General features: G+C 49.8%; 8 protein-coding genes across 8 annotated transcripts; 4 read left to right on the forward strand and 4 right to left on the reverse strand.

Annotated features, from left to right (window-relative positions):
• Nucleotides 1-252: 252 nt before the first annotated feature.
• On the forward strand, nucleotides 253-2,685 carry FMAN_08473 (uncharacterized protein; the record flags this gene model as incomplete). Its single annotated transcript, XM_041835229.1, has 2 exons — nucleotides 253-1,813; nucleotides 1,865-2,685. The coding sequence occupies 2 exons, from the start codon at nucleotides 253-255 to the stop codon at nucleotides 2,683-2,685; spliced, it is 2,382 nt and encodes a 793-aa protein (XP_041685414.1).
• Nucleotides 2,686-2,772: 87 nt separating this feature from the next.
• Nucleotides 2,773-3,741, reverse strand: FMAN_08472 (uncharacterized protein; the record flags this gene model as incomplete). Its single annotated transcript, XM_041835231.1, has 1 exon — nucleotides 2,773-3,741. The coding sequence occupies one exon, from the start codon at nucleotides 3,739-3,741 to the stop codon at nucleotides 2,773-2,775; it is 969 nt and encodes a 322-aa protein (XP_041685415.1).
• A 1,880-nt stretch (nucleotides 3,742-5,621) lies between these two features.
• FMAN_08471 (putative ABC1 transport protein) lies at nucleotides 5,622-10,476 on the forward strand (the record flags this gene model as incomplete). Its single annotated transcript, XM_041835232.1, has 11 exons — nucleotides 5,622-6,210; nucleotides 6,255-6,706; nucleotides 6,752-6,848; nucleotides 6,892-7,379; nucleotides 7,423-8,018; nucleotides 8,065-8,410; nucleotides 8,460-9,030; nucleotides 9,075-9,460; nucleotides 9,506-9,692; nucleotides 9,740-10,010; nucleotides 10,059-10,476. 11 exons carry the CDS (start codon nucleotides 5,622-5,624, stop codon nucleotides 10,474-10,476), a joined length of 4,401 nt encoding a protein of 1,466 aa, XP_041685416.1.
• Nucleotides 10,477-10,685: 209 nt separating this feature from the next.
• On the reverse strand, nucleotides 10,686-12,131 carry FMAN_08470 (uncharacterized protein; the record flags this gene model as incomplete). The annotated part of the gene is made up of 3 exons (XM_041835233.1): nucleotides 10,686-11,444; nucleotides 11,492-11,874; nucleotides 11,918-12,131. The coding sequence occupies 3 exons, from the start codon at nucleotides 12,129-12,131 to the stop codon at nucleotides 10,686-10,688; spliced, it is 1,356 nt and encodes a 451-aa protein (XP_041685417.1).
• Nucleotides 12,132-13,313: 1,182 nt separating this feature from the next.
• Nucleotides 13,314-14,321, reverse strand: FMAN_08469 (uncharacterized protein; the record flags this gene model as incomplete). Its single annotated transcript, XM_041835234.1, has 1 exon — nucleotides 13,314-14,321. The coding sequence occupies one exon, from the start codon at nucleotides 14,319-14,321 to the stop codon at nucleotides 13,314-13,316; it is 1,008 nt and encodes a 335-aa protein (XP_041685418.1).
• Nucleotides 14,322-14,687: 366 nt separating this feature from the next.
• FMAN_08468 (uncharacterized protein) lies at nucleotides 14,688-15,716 on the forward strand (the record flags this gene model as incomplete). The annotated part of the gene is made up of 2 exons (XM_041835235.1): nucleotides 14,688-14,841; nucleotides 14,893-15,716. 2 exons carry the CDS (start codon nucleotides 14,688-14,690, stop codon nucleotides 15,714-15,716), a joined length of 978 nt encoding a protein of 325 aa, XP_041685419.1.
• A 93-nt stretch (nucleotides 15,717-15,809) lies between these two features.
• On the reverse strand, nucleotides 15,810-16,727 carry FMAN_08467 (related to alcohol dehydrogenase homolog Bli-4; the record flags this gene model as incomplete). Its single annotated transcript, XM_041835236.1, has 1 exon — nucleotides 15,810-16,727. One exon carries the CDS (start codon nucleotides 16,725-16,727, stop codon nucleotides 15,810-15,812), a length of 918 nt encoding a protein of 305 aa, XP_041685420.1.
• Nucleotides 16,728-17,272: 545 nt separating this feature from the next.
• FMAN_08466 (uncharacterized protein) lies at nucleotides 17,273-18,784 on the forward strand (the record flags this gene model as incomplete). Its single annotated transcript, XM_041835237.1, has 3 exons — nucleotides 17,273-17,621; nucleotides 17,675-18,086; nucleotides 18,133-18,784. 3 exons carry the CDS (start codon nucleotides 17,273-17,275, stop codon nucleotides 18,782-18,784), a joined length of 1,413 nt encoding a protein of 470 aa, XP_041685421.1.
• Between the last annotated feature and the right edge of the window lie 147 nt (nucleotides 18,785-18,931).

Below are 18,931 nucleotides of genomic sequence, written 5' to 3' on the forward strand. Positions count from 1 at the left end.
CACAGAATCAGGCTGTCAATTATAGAAAAAACAAAAAAGCAGAAACGTGCACGAGGGGCCTCCTTTTTCTTTTCTTTTTGACTCTTCATTTCATTTTTCTCTGCTGTATCTCTCTGTCGAAAAGGTCCTTTTTGCATCAATGGTTTCTAGCGCTATTGTTGATGTATAGCGTATTGGTGTTCTTCAAATCACTTCCATTAGCACGCGACATATCGATACTACCACTAGACGCACTAGCTAGTTCGCCCTATAATGGCGGAGCAGCTTCAGTCGACCCCAGCCACGGATATCCCCCCAGGCCCACACTCATCGCGAGTCGCTCCCATACAGAGACTCATCCAACAATGGACGCCTCTGCTGCATCCTACAAAGTCGCCTGAAGAGACGTTTCAAGAGAAGTATAAGTTGGCGCAAGCACGTTTTTATGAGGCGTCGGCCTTAGCATCCGAACAATTTAATACAGCTAGACTGGACGCTGTTCAATACTGTATCAATCAGCTTAAGGCATTACAGGCAGAGCGCGAGGCAAACAAGGAAGATGAAGAGATAAAGTACCAGCAGCTGTACTGGGAGCAGCAGGAGGCTCTTGGTCTTGCGTACCTCGATATAATCGGCCCGGAAATGGGTGAGAGAATGTTCAAGAAGTGGCGACAAGGTGCACAGTTACCTTTGAACATTCCTGCTGCGTCAAATGCTCTTGCTGGTTCATCAAGCGAAGTGACAACAAACACTTCGTATTGTACCCCAAATTCCAGCCCTGTAATGCAATCCTTCCGCCTGCCGAATCCCAGACCACAGAGCGAGTCCGATGCAATTCTTCCTACTGCCGAAACATCATTGAATCAAGAGACACACATGATCGACCGACCCTCAAACGAAAGCCAACAATCCGCGAGAGCCAAACAAAAGCGACCTGCAAATCCCACTCAAGGGAGCCTCCCCCGCCCTCAAAAGCGTCCCCGATCGAATGTGCCTCAACCGCGAGGACCTCTTACCGGCGACCGAGCGATCGACTTCGACGACGTCTACCGAGACGGCAACGCCGCGACGAAGTACATAATCACAGAGCACAAGGGCTTCTGGTATATCCTCGAGTGTAAGAAGCACAAGCTGCACTTCATGAGCAATAACCCCATCCACGGAGCTCGCAGGCACTTGACCGCTGGGACACACGGCAATCTCAACGTCAAGCATGACGAGACAGTTCGTCTTCTCGGGACAAGAGTTCTCAACTGCGATGCAGACAAGGCCAAGCTGAACAACCTCGCCGCACAGAGACCTATGTACGCGCAGTATGGGAGACCTCTCAGCAGCGTCTCAGCGGGGTCGGCGCACTCGAACGAAGGACCTCAGACACGAAGTACACAGTTCCTTCCTGGGATCGATCCGCAGCCTGGTGAGGTGTATACTACCTTTTGGAAGAAGACGAAGCGATTCTTCGCTATTCTTGTGTTGCCGTGGGGTAGTTTTCGGCAGTTTGGCTGGGACATGAATCTTATGGATAACACGGAGCTCTTGAAAAAGAATATCCCTACGTGCTATGACTATGACCCTCTTACCGGGACGGCTGAGTGGACCGAGCATTACCGGCCGGGGGGCAAGTATCATCATAGGAGAAAATATCCGGTCATGTACATCGATGCACCAGTCTTTCCGTGGGATTGCGCTATTGGGTGGGTTGCCGTCAACGAGTTCCGTGCTTATGATCCCAACGACGAGGGAATTGACCATAAGGATAAGGTTGACGAGTTCATCCTCCGGATGAAGGATCGAGACCGCTTGAGGAATGGAGAGGAAGATTCGGGAGAAGCAGGTAAGTTAAGTGAAAAAGCTTAAGAGGCGTGGCTAATTGTGTACATGGCAGAACATCAAGATGACGACTTGGCGACGGATAATATCTCGGACGAGCAGCAGAGTACGGAAGTCGAGCCGCCACCGCTGGGATCATGCATGCGTTTGGCGATTGAGATTCCAGACGATGATAGTGATACTGAAGAAGGGTCGGGTATGATGCCTCAATACGATGACTGGGCCGAGGAGGAGCCACGGGTCAAGACTGAGCCGACGAACCAAGAAGGTCCGGCACAGCCCTCCGATGCTGCTGCTGCTGCCCAAACAACTACCACCTCAGTCGGCTCAGAGACGACTAACCAGTGGAATGGCCTTGATCATACACCGACTACTCCTAACCTCCACCCAGCTCTTGATGCCAATGGCGTCCTTCATCCTATAACACCAAACACTCCTACGGTCGATAATCCCAGTATCCCTTCTTCTAATGCACATCTCAGACCCACCGATCAGATGTATGATCACTCACAGTCACCATGCATAAGCGGGCCCCCGGCGCGAGAGCATCCGGTAGATGACTCCGGTCCCCGGGCCCCGGAAGCCGTAATGGCTCCCGGAGATCCCCCGACAGCAAACGAACAAGCTCCATTGGCATCCATGATTGGTCACGCTGGGTTCGAGAATTCTGCTCCGTTGAACCTGTATGGTTATCTAGCCCCTGGATATACCGCAAATACGACGACTGCGAATGTCGCAGGGAACAGCGAAGCGCCATGGATGACCCATGCTCAAGTCGCGGCAGAGGGAGCGCGGGACCGTGAGATTGACATTAGGGATAATGCCGCCAGACGGTCTAATTGGCGGCATCCGTTCATCACCGACGATACCGATTAACAAAAATACATACTCAGGACGAGAACTTGGTCTTTAAAAAATACATATTACTCTATTAATATCTTCCTGTATATAGTCAACCCATTTCTACAGCTTAGGCACAACAACGCCCTCCCTCAACCTCATAATAGACTGCTGCGTATTACTCGCGATCAAATTCCCATGGCTATCCCACAGCTTCCCCTCTGAATACGTCCTATTCCCGCCTCCCCTGCTCGTCTTTCTCTCTCTAACATGCCACTCCCCCATCTTAACCTCCGGCACAAAGATCCTCAACGCAAAGTCCAGCGTCGAACACGCAGCTGTATCGTCAAACCACATGTGATTATGGCTCAAGGGAAGAAATGAGAGACCGCCGTCCATGAGGAATGCTAGCGCGCTCATGTTGGCGGTTGGGGTCGGGAGGTCGTGCAGGGCGCGCTGCCACTCGGCGGATACTTTTTCCGTGATGGGGAGGTGGTCTTGTGTTGTTTTGGTGTCTCGTGCTGCGCCGGAGAGGTTCTGAGATGATACGCCTGCGGTACAGTAGCGCGTGTCGAAAAAATCGGCGTTGGCAGCGAAGGATTTAGTAAATTCTTTGCCCTGCTTCTCAGTGATGCTGCCCTTTTCTAGCAAGTCCTTCACCAACTCGTCCAAATTCGGGCAATCTTCCGCCCTCGGCCATTTGGAGCACGTCGGCTCAGAGAAATCCCAACTCGAAGGCTCAATAACATGAAAATCCGCGAGGACTTCCATACAGACACGGAATTTCCCATTGGGCTGCTGCTGCTTGACCTGGACCCTCCGTGTCGCGAAAGATCGCGTGTCTCGAATGTTGGTCACGCTGCAGTGCAGTTTCTTATCTGTTGATGCTGGGCCGTGGAAGTGTCCGAGGACAGAGTACAGAGACATTGAGGCGGGTGCTGTCTGACACGCTGCGTTGACGGCGATGCTGGCTGTGCAGCCGCCGTAGGCTATGGGCATGGCGTTGCCCATTCTGATGGGGTTGAGGCGGGAGACGTATTCTCCGGGGGAGACTTGGTCTACTGCCACTTGCTCTGCTAGTGTTGGTGCCATCTTGTTACTCCGTGATGGGTAGATGTAAAGTGAGTGTCGGCAGAAATGCGATGGTAATAGGAGATGCTCATGACTTCAAATAATGTCGATTAAGCTCGGGATCAAGTGGGTCTACCTCGGTTCGGCTACTTCGAGAGTGGATCTGAGATCTTGTGCTTATCTCGATAAGATGCGCCGTATCGTGATGCAAAAGCGTGGTTGCGTGACATTGCAGAACTAGCTGCATTGACATTGTATCACGATGTTCCATTGGAGTTGTACTGGAAATTAAAAGCCCAGGGTTACATTTACTGTTATGGAGAGACACCAAGACAGTGTAAATGTCTTGCACGATTTATCTTAAGATAGCGGACTATTATTTATCCGCCGTCGACATCATACAGCCTAGATTCTGTCTCAAACCCCATTTTAATAAGAACTAGCATAACGTACTTTAAATATAGGAAATATATAAAGCACGCAAAGGCATGAACTTTATTTCATATATTACTATAGATTTTGCTTTATATCTATTGATGTGGCTGACTTAACCTCGGCCCATGAAGTCATAAGCTGATTGGCCAGCCAAGTCTGTTAGCAAACTCCAGCAAGCTTAACACGTAACACAGAGTCCAGACTAAACCTCGTTGCTGGCAACAAGTGAAAGAGCAGTAGCCAGCAGCTGGGAGAGGGTCGATCAATTTGCTTATAAAAGAATTTGAAGTATCTAAGTAAGATCATCTAGTATTCCCTGTGTTTTGTGTAATTCCGATGAGCATGAAACTTGTTATTTCTGATCAAGTATTGCTGCAATGGAAGATTTTTCATTCATCAAATTGAGACTCAATCTAATTACTACAGATGCATCGTGGAATAAAACTCGCGCGGCTTCGTTCTATAGCAATATAAATATTCTCAATTTCACTCATTTTCTATATCACAGCATACGTTCTCCCGTTCCTTTCCGCGATTTATTTTTCATCGCGAAACGTGTAGGGTAACGCGTCTCCCGCACTGACCACAAATAAACTCAAAGACCGATCACGACTCCACAAGACGGCAGATCTATCCCTCCGATCATGGCAGATAATTAGCCCGATTATTCTCTGCATTGCGCACACAGTCAGACTGCGAAATAACGTATGATGGACCCATCATGCCAAACCAGATTCACCCAATGATGTGCAACGTGGCTTACATCTTATCAATCCAGACTCTTGGCAAGAAGGAAAATCTGACATACATAACGATTTAGCGATTCGATGGCTCAATTAAACCTGCTCGTACTCGCTCTTTGCCTCGCTGTCGCGTCTCACGGACAGCGAGAGCGAGAGCGATGCAGAATAATACACGCGTTACATCGTGATGCACACATTCACTATAGCCTCGTGACAAGATGAAACTCAAAGATCGAGTTCATCACAGAATAACTCACATTGAATTCAATTGACTCAAGTTCACTCTTGGCAGAGCCGCAAAGCGCAAAACTCGCGCTCCGAGAAACTATTCCGAATCAGGGCTCTTCCTCATAAGCGAGATGTCAACTCCTGCTCGGACACCCGCGGGTCCCTTGCGCAGTGGGTAGCCAATCCACTTGCTCACCAATGACAGTCGCCGTGTCCGTCGGGCCGGGTCGACTGCATTTCATGGGGTGATTGTCCGCGGGGACCCGGGGAAACGAGGGTGATATTCGTAGAAAAAGATTTGATCTTCTCCCGACTCCGTTCGTTATGTTCTGGAAAAGACCGAGTGTGATTCAATTCTCCGGTATTCATCTGCCGGTCTTGGATCTTGATTGATGCACATACATAAGCATAACTGAACCGCATGCTATGCCTTTAGCTTAAATAGAACCTCCCTGTCTCGATTGAGTCAATCTTACTCAAACAAATTCATCAAAAATGACAGCACTACTCTCGAGGACAATGTCCTCTCACAGCAAACACGACGACCAACACTCCGACTCAACAGCCGCTACACCAACAGAAGAACCTCAGCACGACATAACCCAAAACATCAGCAATCTCGCCCGCCAACTCTCCCGCGTCTCAACAACAGCCGGCACAGAACTCCACGCCTTCTCACCCCAGCCCGGCACAAAGCTAGACCCCAACTCACCAAGCTTTGATCCAAGAGCTTGGGTAAAAGCTTTTGTGAGACTAGTCGAGTCTGACGCTGGAGCTGCGCCGTCAAGAAGTTTGGGCGTGGCGTTTAAGGACTTGAATGTTTACGGCTGGGGCACTGGCGCTGAACATCAGAAGACTATTGTTGATTATCCTATCGATGTTGTCAAGTATCTTGCTGGTTTGGTTGGCGGCGCGAAGAAGAGACGAGTTGATATTTTGAGGGACTTTGAGGGCGTTGTTGATGAGGGAGAGCTGTTGCTTGTTCTGGGTCCTCCTGGATCAGGATGTTCGACGCTTTTGAAGACTATTGCTGGTGAGACAGCTGGTCTCGAAGTTGGGCCTGACTCCTACATGAACTTCCGAGGTATGTCGCTCCCATCCTTTCATGGACGGTCTTAACAAGATTAGGTATCGATGAAAAGAGCATCCGTCGTTCATTCCGCGGCGACGTCCTCTACAACGCCGAAATCGACTGCCATCTCGCCCATCTCACCGTCGGCGAGACCCTCTCCTTCGCCTCATCCGCGCACTCACCACGGCACGTCCCCGGCGGCGTAACCCGTTCTCAAGCCGACACCATGATGCGCGATGTCATGATGGCCATCTTCGGCATCAGCCACACAGTTGATACTCGTGTTGGTAGCGACTTTGTGCGCGGTGTAAGCGGTGGTGAGCGGAAGCGCGTTAGTATCGCTGAGGCTGCGCTCACAGGCGCAAAGTTGCAGTGCTGGGATAATACGACAAGAGGACTGGACAGTGGGAATGCGATTAATTTTTGTAGGAACTTGAGATTGCAGGCTGATCTTGTGGGTGTTGCTGCTGCGGTGGCGATTTATCAGGCGCCGCAGTCTGCGTACGATGTAAGTGCCCTGATGAAGCTCAGACAAGGATACTAACGAGGGTAGTTATTTGATCGCGTGACGGTTTTGTATGAGGGCCATCAGATCTTCTTTGGTCGCATCAACGAAGCAAAGCAGTACTTTGAGAACCTCGGCTTCGAGTGTACGTCCTCCATCACCATCCGCGTCTTGCGCTAACAATTCAGGCCCCGATCGTCAAACAACACCCGACTTCCTCACCTCAATGACCAGCCCTCAAGAACGCCGTGTCCGACCAGGCTTCGAATCCTCCGCGCCCCGAACCCCTCAAGAATTCGCATCGCGCTGGCAATCCAGTCCCCAGCGCAAAGCCCTCCTCCACGAAATCGCCGCCTACGAAGCAAACCACCCGCCCTCACTACGTCTCGAAGAATACAAATCCTCGCGTCGGGCCGAGCAGTTCAAGAACCAGCGCGCCAAGTCCCCGTATACCATCTCGTACGCTGCGCAGGTGAAACTTACCCTTTGGAGAGGCTGGAGGCGGCTGCTGGCTGATCCGGGGTTTACCATCGCGTCGTTGATATTCAACCTCATCATGGCGCTTGTGCTGGGGACTATGTTTTATGATTTGAAGGATGATAGTTCGAGTTTTTACTATCGTGGTGGATTGATCTTTTTTGCGCTGTTGTTTAATGCTTTTGCGAGTCAGCTTGAGGTATGTCGTCTTTGCATCGTGAGGAGGTTTACTAACGGACCAGGTCCTCACTGTTTACGCCGAACGACCTGTTGTTGAGAAACATAACCGCTATGCGTTCTACCATCAATCAGCCCAGGCCATCGCCAGTTACATCATCGATCTGCCCTACAAAACCGTCAACATGATCATCTTCAATTTACTGATCTACTTCATGGCCCATCTCCGCCGGGACGCAGGTCACTTCTTCTTCTTCTGTCTCACCTCATATCTCACCACGCTCGTCATGTCGTGCATCTACCGCACCCTCGCATGCGTCACCCGCACGACGCATCAAGCAATGATTCCCGTGTCGATCCTGAGTCTTGGACTTATGATTTACACGGGCTTCACTATGCCAACGGATTATATGCTTGGATGGTCGAGATGGATGAACTACATCAATCCTCTGGCTTATGCCTTTGAGGCGTTGATGGCAAGCGAGTTCCATAATCGGAAGTTTGCTTGTGCGGGTATGGTTCCTCAGGGTCCAGGCTACGATGACCTTCCAGCCGATTCTCGCATTTGCTCTGTTGTTGGTGCCGAGCCTGGATCGTCCGTGGTCGATGGCGATAGGTATATCAACATGTCCTTCAAGTACTACAACTCTAACAAATGGCGGTATGTAACCCTTTTCTCTCATACGACGTATATTGACTAGTCACAGAAACATCGGCATCCTTCTTGGCTTCCTCTTCGGGTTCCTCATCCTGTACATCATCGCAGCTGAGCACGCCAAGCCTCCCAGGAACAAGGGCGAAGTTCTCGTCTTCCGCAAGGGCCGCATGCCTTCCAACTTTGAGAAGGATAAGGGCGACGTCGAGACTCAAGCTACAGACCGACCTGTCGTCGCTGAAAAGGTCAACAACAACCCTTCCAGTGGACTTACTGCTGGTGCTTCTGTGTTTCACTGGGAAGATCTCTGCTACGACATTCAGATCAAGGGTAAGGACCGTCGATTATTGGATCACGTCGACGGCTGGGTCAAGCCCGGTAAATCAACAGCTTTAATGGTACATCCCCTTCCTTCTCCGCTTCTCTACATCTCAGCTGACTCTTCAGGGCGTGTCTGGCGCTGGCAAAACAACCCTCCTCGACGTCCTCGCAACCCGCGTAACAATGGGCGTTGTATCCGGAAACACTCACATCGACGGCCTCGCAACCGACTCCTCCTTCCAACACCGCGTTGGCTACGTCCAACAGCAAGACCTCCACCTTACAACAATGACGGTCCGCGAAGCCCTGGAGTTCAGCGCACTCCTCCGTCAATCCGCCGAAATCTCCCGCGCTGACAAGCTCGCGTATGTGGAGGACGTCATCGACATGCTGGATATGCAGGAGTTTTCAGATGCTGTTATCGGAACGCCTGGTGAGGGGTTGAACGTCGAGCAGAGGAAGAGATTGACGATTGGGGTTGAGTTGGCTGCTAGACCGCAGTTGTTGGTGTTTTTGGATGAGCCGACTAGTGGATTGGATTCACAGACTAGTTGGACGATTTGCGATCTTATTGAGAAGCTTACGGCCAGTGGACAGGCGGTTTTGTGTACGATCCATCAGCCTTCTGCGATGTTGTTCCAAAGATTTGATCGCTTGTTACTTCTCGCTCCCGGTGGAAAGACAGTTTACTTTGGCGGTATGTTCACCATCACCCCAATTGAACCTCACTAATATCTCTAGACCTCGGCGAGCAATCCCAAACTCTTCTCAAATACTTCGAACGCAACGGCGCTCCTCCCTGCCCCGAAGACGCCAACCCCGCCGAGTACATGCTCGAGATCATCAAACCCTCCAACGACGAAGAAGCCGAGAAGATCGACTGGCACCAGATCTGGAGAGACTCACCCGAGTTCCAAGAAGTCAAGCAGGAGCTTTCGCGGCTCAACTCTCTACCTTCTACACGGGGACCAGCGACGAGTGCTTTGGAGAACGGTGATGCGTCGCAGCATAAGGAGTTTGTGGCGTCGTTCTCAACGCAGTTCCGCGAGGTGTTGATCAGGACTTGGAAGCATTTTTGGAGATCGCCTACTTATATCTGGTCCAAGATCGCACTCATTGTCTTATCGGTATGTTTGAGTTTGTTATGAGCGGATATTGGCTAACTTGTGCAGTCGCTCTACATCGGATTCACGTTTGAGGCCAAGAACACTATTCAGGGCTTGCAGAACCAGCTTTACGCTATCTTCATGTATATGGTTCTCTTCCAGAGTCTGAGTGATCAGATCATGCCCATGTTTCTGCCTCAGCGCGATCTATACGAAGTCCGCGAGCGACCATCCAAGATCTACCGCTGGAACAGTAAGTCCTTGCTATCTCACTTCCTTACATCATCTAACAATTCGCAGCATACATCTTGTCCAACATCATCGTTGAAGCAGCTTGGAACACCTTCATGGCTGTCATCATCTACTTCACCTGGTACTACCCCGTCGGCTTCGTCCGCAACACCACCTCCGACGACCAAGCCATCCGAGGCTTCCTTGTCTTCTTGTACCTCTGGATGTTCATGCTCTTCACCAGCACTTTCTCCCACGCAGCCATCGTTTGCATCGCTACTGCTGAAGAAGCTGGTGTCATCGCTACTTTGTTGTGGATGCTTTCCATCTCGTTCTGCGGGTAAGTCACCTCTCCCTCGATTCATCACGCATGTACTGACTTTTACAGTGTTGGCGTCGCTTACAAGGACATCCCCAAGTTTTGGACCTTCATGTATCGCGTCTCACCAGCGACCTACATCGTTGGCGGTATCATGTCGACTTGTGTCTGGGGCTCCAACGTCAAGTGCGCAGACAATGAAATTCTGCAAATGGCTGTTCCTGGCAACATGACCTGCAGCGACTACATGGGCCCTTTCATTAAGGAAGCTGGTGGTTATCTTCTTGATCGTGCGTCCACTGATGTCTGCAAGTATTGCTCGCTTGCTACGACAGAGGAGTTCTTGCATCGGTTCAACATTGACTATGATGATCGATGGTGGCACTACGGACTTCTCTGGGTGTACATCTTTGTTAACTGTGCTGCTGCTTTGGGCTTCTACTGGCTGTTCCGGGTGCCGAGAGGAAGTGGCGTGAAGAGGGCTTGAGTTGGAAGCCTAAGAGGAGATCTTAAGAGGGGCATCTTAAGAGTGCATTTTAAGATACATCATTTATTTCTAGAATCTCATTTCACATCGATCAAGGCAGCATAGCGTATCATAGACATATTATACTTAATTAGAGGGTAATACATAATCTTAGAATACAAGTGATACACATGTACAAAATGAAGAATAACTGTCCAGTGATGTCATCTCTACTCAATCTTTGTGGCACTGATGTAATCACACTCAGCAGTGCTGAAAGGATCACCGCACCCAACCTCTCGATCCTTATCAACGTACACAGCAGGAAGATCAAAGTAACAAGCCGGAATCTTGCCACCAACCAAGCTCCCCAAGTCAACATTGTCGTTAGGATTCAGCGCACAGTCCAAAATGGCGCGGTAGTAAACCTCTCTGTTTCCAAGACCATAGCTCGCCATCTTGTCATACACCTCGCCAGAGACCTCCGCCCAGTCTCCAACACGGTTAGGCTTGGGATCATGGCGCATGATGTAAAAGCAGTACTCTTCACCCTCTCTAAGAGCCATCCACTGACGACCAGTCGCGTAACCACAGTCCTCGCGGCTTGCGCGGCGCTTATCAGCAACGAGGTGGAACTGCGCAGCCTTCATGACGTTGTTGGCGACCTTGGGCTGGATGTTTCCATACACCGAGTTAAGTGCCGTCTGCACAGCTTCAGAATTGTCGTTGAGAAGGAAGAAACCGCCGTTGAAGAAGTTTGCGACTGGGAGCTTGTAGGGATCGGGGTTCGACGTCTTGAGTGCATTGTACTGGTCCTCAGTACCTCCCCCCATGACGATGCGCATGGTCTCGTCGAGTCGGTCAACGGCTGCCTCGAAAAGATCGGCCAGACCGGCTGAGATGCTGCCTTGGTCGATCTCATCTTGCTTGAGGTTTCCAAAGCTGGAGAAGATTCCGCCAAGGATGTTGAAGCCGACAGCGAAGCCAGGCTGCTGACATTAGCGACGTGTAATTGCCAGGGAGATGGTATACGTACGTTTGCGGAGAGGCCGCTCAGAGCAGCGCCCATTGTGCTGGCGGAAGCTAACCACTTGACCATATCGCCAGTATCGTCTTCATTTCCGCCAAAATCAATCACCATCTGGCCGATCCTGAGACCGCTGATAATGGTCTTCTCAGTGATCTTGGTCTTTAGCGCCTTAAACTTGGAGTGCATGCCCTTGGCAGCCTGGAAAATCCAGTACGACGTCTTGCTAAGGGGGTCGTCGGTACCGAACTTCTCATATTGCTCTGTGCACTCCATGTTGTTCATGGGACTGCAATCATGATCGAGACCACTGCAGCCAGCAGCGCCAGACTTTCCATCTGTGCCTGCATAGACTCGGTCCTCGAGGTTGATGAGCCAGTTGTTTTGGTGTTCTGTTGGTCAGCTACTGTATTGTGAAGCGGGAGTAAAACGTACCCCATTGTTCACGAAGGAAGTAATCTAAGTGATCGCCGGCCTTCGTTTTCATCGTCCAGAGCGTGTCGGCCTCCTCTGGCGTGTTGAGAACCCAGCCTTTGCAAAGAGTGTCTTTGTTCTCCCAGACGTCGGGGACTTTGTTGTCCTGTCTGTTGGTGAGAGGGGATGCGTGGACGGCGGCGGCGAGGGCCACGATGGCGGTGGTGGACTTCATTGTGAGAGAGTGATGATGAGATGAGTGAAGAAGGTATTTCGCCTAGCGAAGAGATGAGGTTTATATCATGGCAATGCCATAGTGAGAAGAATACCTGAGCATGGATCGCTCATCAATTGTTACGTTTAATTAATTAGGCGTGAATCCTACGATGGGCTCGAGCATGCTTGCTGTTACACTGAGGCTCTTGGCATCGAGTGAGTCGTGACGATAAGCGGCTAGATAAGGTTATTAGTACGGAGGACAAGGAATAAGCTACGCCGAGTCTCCGGCGGCCGCGGGAGGAGCCGTGCTAAACCCGGGTTGAGACGAGGAGTGGAGTAGAAGCTCACGATGCTTCGCCTCAAAGGAACATAGGACGACAATTTTAGATTGGGGTCCATCATTTGTTCTATGACTTCAACAAGTTGAATTGATGCCCTGGGTTGAGACTTGCCTGCATGATGGGCTCTTGATGATGGCGGCTATAATTATTGCTTGGGACTCAGACAGCGCGGCTCGGGTGAAACCTGAAGAGATCAATTTTATAAACAATAAAGTCATCGTATTATTCAGTGTGTTTTGTTTGAGTTGATAGACCTGGCAACCAATGCCTGCCATACAATGCTCAATGATTCTTCCATGGGAAATCGAACAACGAGCTGGACTGTCCATCGTAATATTCGCATAACCTAAACTCACCATCGCGGCACAGCTCAGCCCATCCTGGCCAAACCGCCCTATCAGCAATTCCCCGACCCCAAATACTGCTCTCTAAAATCGGCAGATGAAACGCCAGTGCAGATCCTTCATCTGGGAAACAATCCACTAACCATATTAAGCCAACAAAAAACCCACGATCCTTCACCTCAAGACTTGGCATAAGCAGCAGGGACCGCCCGACAGGGCCAGCGCCAAGATCACAGCAAGTCGGCCGATTTCAAGCATGATTTTAGTCATCGGCAGTTGATTAAAGCCTCGTAGGAAGACGTTTTCCGTGGCTTGTCGTGGCGGAGCTTGGGTTTAGGGTCACAATGGAGGACTTGGCGTAATTTATTCGATTGGTCGATTTATGGGAACTATTTCAGCTCTCGCATTCTAGCCTATGATGTAGATGCTATGGAATACGAACGAATTTCTTCAGAATGCTACCCTCCACTGTATTGAATACCTTCCCCCCCCAACAATTTTCATCACCAGCGTTTACTTCGCCGCTGGAGGCTCGGGCATTGCGTATGTAAATGACAGCAAAGTCTTTGGTTCCTGCTTGCAAAGGTATTCCTCGAAACTATCCGTCTTGACAGGTTTGCTCAACTGCTCTGGTGTGATAGCCCCTTCGACGCCCTCTACGTATCCATGCTCATCGAGGTAAGCTGCTCCGTCAAGAACCTCATAAGGCAGACCAGTCTTCTTGTGCATTTCATCCTCTGTCAGTGACTGGAAGACAGCTTTCTGGCCGGTGACTCTGCTCCAGGTGTCCATGATCTCGAGGATATTCAGTTCACTGTCGTAAGCGAGAAGCTTTGTTCCAACAGGTTCATTCTCAACAAGAGCTCGGACGAAAGATCCGGCAGAGCCTTCGATATCAATGATAGGCAACCTGAGATTCTTGGAAGCTGGCACCGCGAGTACATATTCGCCAGTCTCAGCATCTTTCTTGGGGTACAAAAAAGCGTTTGTAGCGTAGGCAGCCATGTAGATATACGATGTCTTCTTAGCCAGTTCAAGCATCTCATTCTCAATGTACTTGACAGCCGCAGCCTTGGTCTCCCAGTGATGACAGTGAGAGTACTTGCCCTTCGAAACATCCTTCATAGGACCAAGAGCAGAGTAAATGTACTTCTCAAGAGTAGATGTCTTGGAAGCAGCATAAGCCGCATTCTTGACATGCCGCTCCTCGGTATCATAACCGATTTGCTGAGCTGTAGCTTGGTCTTTGCCTTGAACGAGAGCAGTCATGTAAGGAGCCCAGAAGTCAGTGTTGACAAAGATTGCGTGAGCACCTTTAAAGGCTTTGACGAGAGACTCTGCGTCGTTCATGTCTGCTTCGACAACCTCAGCTCCGAGGTTTTGAAGGACTTGGGCTTTAGATGAGGTAGAGCTGCGGGTGAGGGCTTTGACGTGCCAATTGGGCTGGGAGATGAATGCTCTCACGACTGAGCCTCCTTGGGTGCCTGTGGCGCCGACGACAGCGATGGTCTTGGTAGACATGGTAAGAGTGTATGGTGAATAAGATGGTGTTGAGTTGGTCAATGATGAAGTGATGGAGATGGGTTTGGCATAGGTGCTACCATGGTACTTATAGTAATCGACATTGCGGCGTTAATGTTGACTTCTCCATTTCCTCGTTCCGTATTCATTATCGTCTTTGGTATGCAATTGGTGAATGGAGCCAAGATCGTAAGCCACTGTTGCTTACTGGCGTAGCAGCTTTTGATTGGCCGAAAAACCGTAAGCCAAATTCGCCCCCACGGACTTCGGACTTAGCATCGTCTCACTTGCGTCAGAACAACCAACGTTTAGAATCAGACACGCTCTAATGAGAGACTTATACCCAACCACGTCCATCTTCAAGCCATGAGCGATACAATTAAAGGCAGTTCGGCCAATGGGAATGACGCAGTCTCTCGAAAGCGAACGAGTAGCAGGGATAGTGACGCCCCACCAGCGAAGCGTCGCGTTCTTACTACCGCGCGGAGAGAGCAGAATCGCCAGGCGCAAAAGGCATATCGTATGTTGCACTCCTATCAATTTCATAGTTATAGCTCACAATATCGTGTAGGAGAGCGACAGAAACAAGAGAAGATACGACTGAAGCAGGAAAAGGCTCAAGCGAAAGCTACTTGCGGACAGCGCCTGAGACCTCTTCTAAAACGAGAGGATCTCTCATTGATAGACTCTTCCGAGTCGCAGAGTTCAACAGAGGAGATATCCTTGTGCGATGAGAGTCTCTTGGAACCCGTCGACACTTCTGTCAAAAAGCCTGAGCCCAACTTTCCGGATCTTTACATGAACATGCTTCAATTCTCACCCGCAACCATCTTCACATCATGCCTCACCAACGCGCTCTCCATCGGCCTCGACCCATCCGTCATCGCAAACTGCAGTGTGGAACACATATCTCCCTTCTACCAACCCAACCTCTCATCCACTCTCAGCCACGCAGCTCTCATACAAGCAGGCTCAAATATCCTCTCAACCTTTGACAACACCAGTATCCCCGTCCATCTCCGCCCAACAATGGCGCAAATCCTCATCCCGCATCACACGAGCCTCGATCTTATTCCTATTCCATTTCTGCGTGAGCGAGCAATAATGCTAGCAGCTGCGATGCCGCATGTCTTTAATAATTGGGAACTTAAGCTGGATATTTACGAGAGAGGAGGTTTGACGATTTGGCGATTGAAGCATGAGAAGGGTGAGAGTGTGAGGGATACATATCCGCCTTGGGATATGAAGAGTTGGGAGGCTGCGCCGTGGTTTATGAAGAAGTGGTGTATGCTTATGGGGAGGGAGTATGATAAGATGCATAATCAGAGTATTGGATGGCAGGTTGTCAGGGACATGATAAGCTCGAGAGATGTACAGCGATTGACAACTACTTAACTTTTTGAAAGGCTGCCGTGTATTGGCTAATGCAGATTGAGAATATACAGGAAAGAACCTGATGATACAAACAAAACACAGCATAGAAGATGCTTACTCCAGAACCGTGGCCAACTCCCTCTCAGTCCATTCCCAGAGCTCCTCCGCCAATTCATCATTTCTTCCCTCTTCCGTCGCCAAACCATGCTTCCCAACAGGCTCATAGTACTCTCCACTGACAACGCCGTTCCCAACCGATGCCCAAAGCTGATTCCTGGCACCCTTTGAAACAGGCGTGATCAACATGCACCTCACTACTGCATATAAGTACCAAACCATCCCTGTCGCCTTCACCAACAACTCTGTGTTCACGAGACCAGGATCAACTGCCGATACCGTGAGGCGCGGATACTTTTTGGCTAGTTGGCGTGCCCAGAGGATGTTGGCAAGCTTGCTTTGGTAGTAGCACTGGTAAAGACCAATTGACTCGCCGTCTGTCTTGAGGGTGTCATAGTTGATACCGCCTTTGTTTAGGTAGACGTGTCCATGAGATGCAAGAGAAACAACTCTTACGTCTGAACCGGGTATACGTGTTGTTTTATCGAGGAGCGGAATAAGCAGTTTGGCGAGCAACGCGTGACCCATATGATTCGTCCCAAACTGGATCTCATAACCGTCTGCAGTACGATCGAGAGGGACAAACATAGTGCCTGCGTTGAGCATCAAGATATCAAGCCTTTCGCATTCCGAGAGCACGATCCTCGCTGCTTCTTTGACAGAAGCGAATGAGCAAAGATCGAGAGGGAGGACTCTTATTGACGCGGATGGGATAGCGTGCTGGATATCTTGAGCTACGAGCTGTGCCTTTTGTAGGTTACGACCGCAGAGGTAGATGCGCGAGGGATTGTGGTGGGCGAATTGGAGGACAGATTCTTTGCCTAGACCGGCGGTGGCGCCGGTGACAAGGATGACTTTGCCTCCGAGGGAGGGCATGTCTTTGGGGTTGAAATTTTGGTCTTTGGACCAGAACATTGTGTTGAGAAGAGTGGGCAAGCAGGGGACTGATTGGAAAAATGAAAGTGACGGAAGACTTGGATTGAATGTAGTTGCTGATGAAGTTCAAGCAAAGATGCATAATACAGCAGAGGATGCCGTACCTATTTATACGAGATCTAGCCATATTATAGTTACATATCAATACGCTCTCTCAGCTGTCACCAGGATTCGAAACTAAATAAGAGGCTTAGACACCAGAGTCTACTCCTATATGGGATAATGGTACGGTCTTGGCGCGGCAGTCAATCTATTAATGCTTGTCACTAAAAGACTGAACTGAATTGCCGAGTGTCAGTCTGACGCTAAGCCACATTTGTGCTGAGCAGGATCCAATCAAGATCAAGAACCATCCTCTTAACCCTTTTGAGAAAATGGTACGGAAGAACTACGGGGAAATTTATACCTGGGAGTGCTTATTCTCAACATGGATGAAGACCGAATAGCTTCAGGAACAAAGCATGTGATTAGTGAAACCACCGACACCAGGAGGAGATTCGTCTTGACGACCCAGTTTATGCAATATGGCCACCTTTGTAATCACCACGTCTTCTGGAAAGCCTGACAGGGATACCATGAGAAAGATTCGCAGCCATGCGATGCGTGGAAGGAATACACGAGCGGACAGACTAGCTCGGGCCCAAGGACACACGAATCCCGATAAAAGACTGGTGCGTACTATGGAGACTGATAGGACTGCATCTTCTGGATTAGTACACTGTACTCGTTCAACGGCAGAACCATGTAATGGCCAGAAACCCGGCAAGGATCATCTGTCGACTATGAGCATCCCGCGAAAGCTGGCACCAGAACTGTTGTTACAGCGATCAGAACTTGAGATAAAGCCGTATATGCTTGAGTTAGTATATCAAGGTATGCTCAAGAAGTCCATATCAACGATCCAGAAACTAATGGCATGGTATCAGCTTTCACCACGTCGAAACCCTGCCGATACGCCATAGACATGAAAGTCGCTCACGAATGCGAGTCTCACATCTTCAGTCTCAGCGACATGCACACGCACCAAGTATCTCTTCACTCTATACTCTTCACATCATCAGCTTTCAAAGAAGTCTGTCAAGGTCTTGAGTTCAGCGTCCTCACGAGATATCATCTTGGCGAGACACTACGCTGTATACAACAGAGTCTCCAGGACAAAAGCACCGCAACGGTCATGGCGACGGTAGGAGCGATAGCTAATTTGGCGTCAGCGGCGTCGAGTTTTGGAGATGTTGAGACTGCGAGGAAACATATGGATGGGATATGTAGGATTTTTGAACTCCGTGGTGGGGTATCGCCTTTTGGAACTGCAGCGTTGGCAGAGATGAAGTGCCAGAGGTACGTGGTTCCGTTACTCAGAGTTATATATGACTGACGCGCATAGGATTGAGATCTGTCTATCAATGACAGAAGGGCGAAAGCCCCGCCTTCTTCCCGGCATCCAATCGTGCGATTCCTTCATACCAATATCTGCAATCCATCCCCCTCCAGAGTCCACATTTCTAAATCCTCGAAGCTTGACACCAGATCGGCGTCTACTTTCTATCTGGGCCGATTTGCAATACTACAGCAGGCTAGCCAACGAAGGCGCGCTTATCCCACCAGAGCTGTTCCTCTTTATAAGCACGACTCTTCCGAACAGGTTACTTCAGCTCTCATACGATGCCCAATCGACATCCGAGCTTATGAGGCTTTGTATGTTGGTGTACATAAAGAGCATTCTTTTTAGTCTTCCTGGGGTTGGGAAAAGAATGTCTTATTTATCGACTAATCTGGAACTTGCACTTCAGCAATACGTCCCATTGGATCAAGAACACTCGACTTTCTTGCTTTGGGCGTTGTCCATTGCTGGCAGTTGTATTTTCGAGGACTTTGACCGAGAGTGGCATCGTCGGGCTATTCACGAGAGTTGTGATATACTTGGTGTGAGCAGCTGGGTGCAATGCCGGGGGATGTTAAACAGCGTGCTGTGGATTGGTGATATACACGATCTGCTGGCGGAGGAAGGGTTTATAAAGGTCTTTTGCGCTACATAAACAACCCATAAAAGAATCAAGTCGATGTACTTCCACCCGAATTGACATGGAAATGGTGCAGTTTTCAGTTCAAGTGAGTCGCCTCATGTTAGAATGAGATGTAGGATGTTTTAGCCTGGAGCTTCAGAATCCTTGGTCTGCTTACGT

Source organism: Fusarium mangiferae (genome assembly GCF_900044065.1).
Source record: "Fusarium mangiferae strain MRC7560 genome assembly, contig: FMAN_scaffold009, whole genome shotgun sequence".
In the NCBI taxonomy this organism is placed as follows: Eukaryota; Fungi; Ascomycota; class Sordariomycetes; order Hypocreales; family Nectriaceae; genus Fusarium; species Fusarium mangiferae.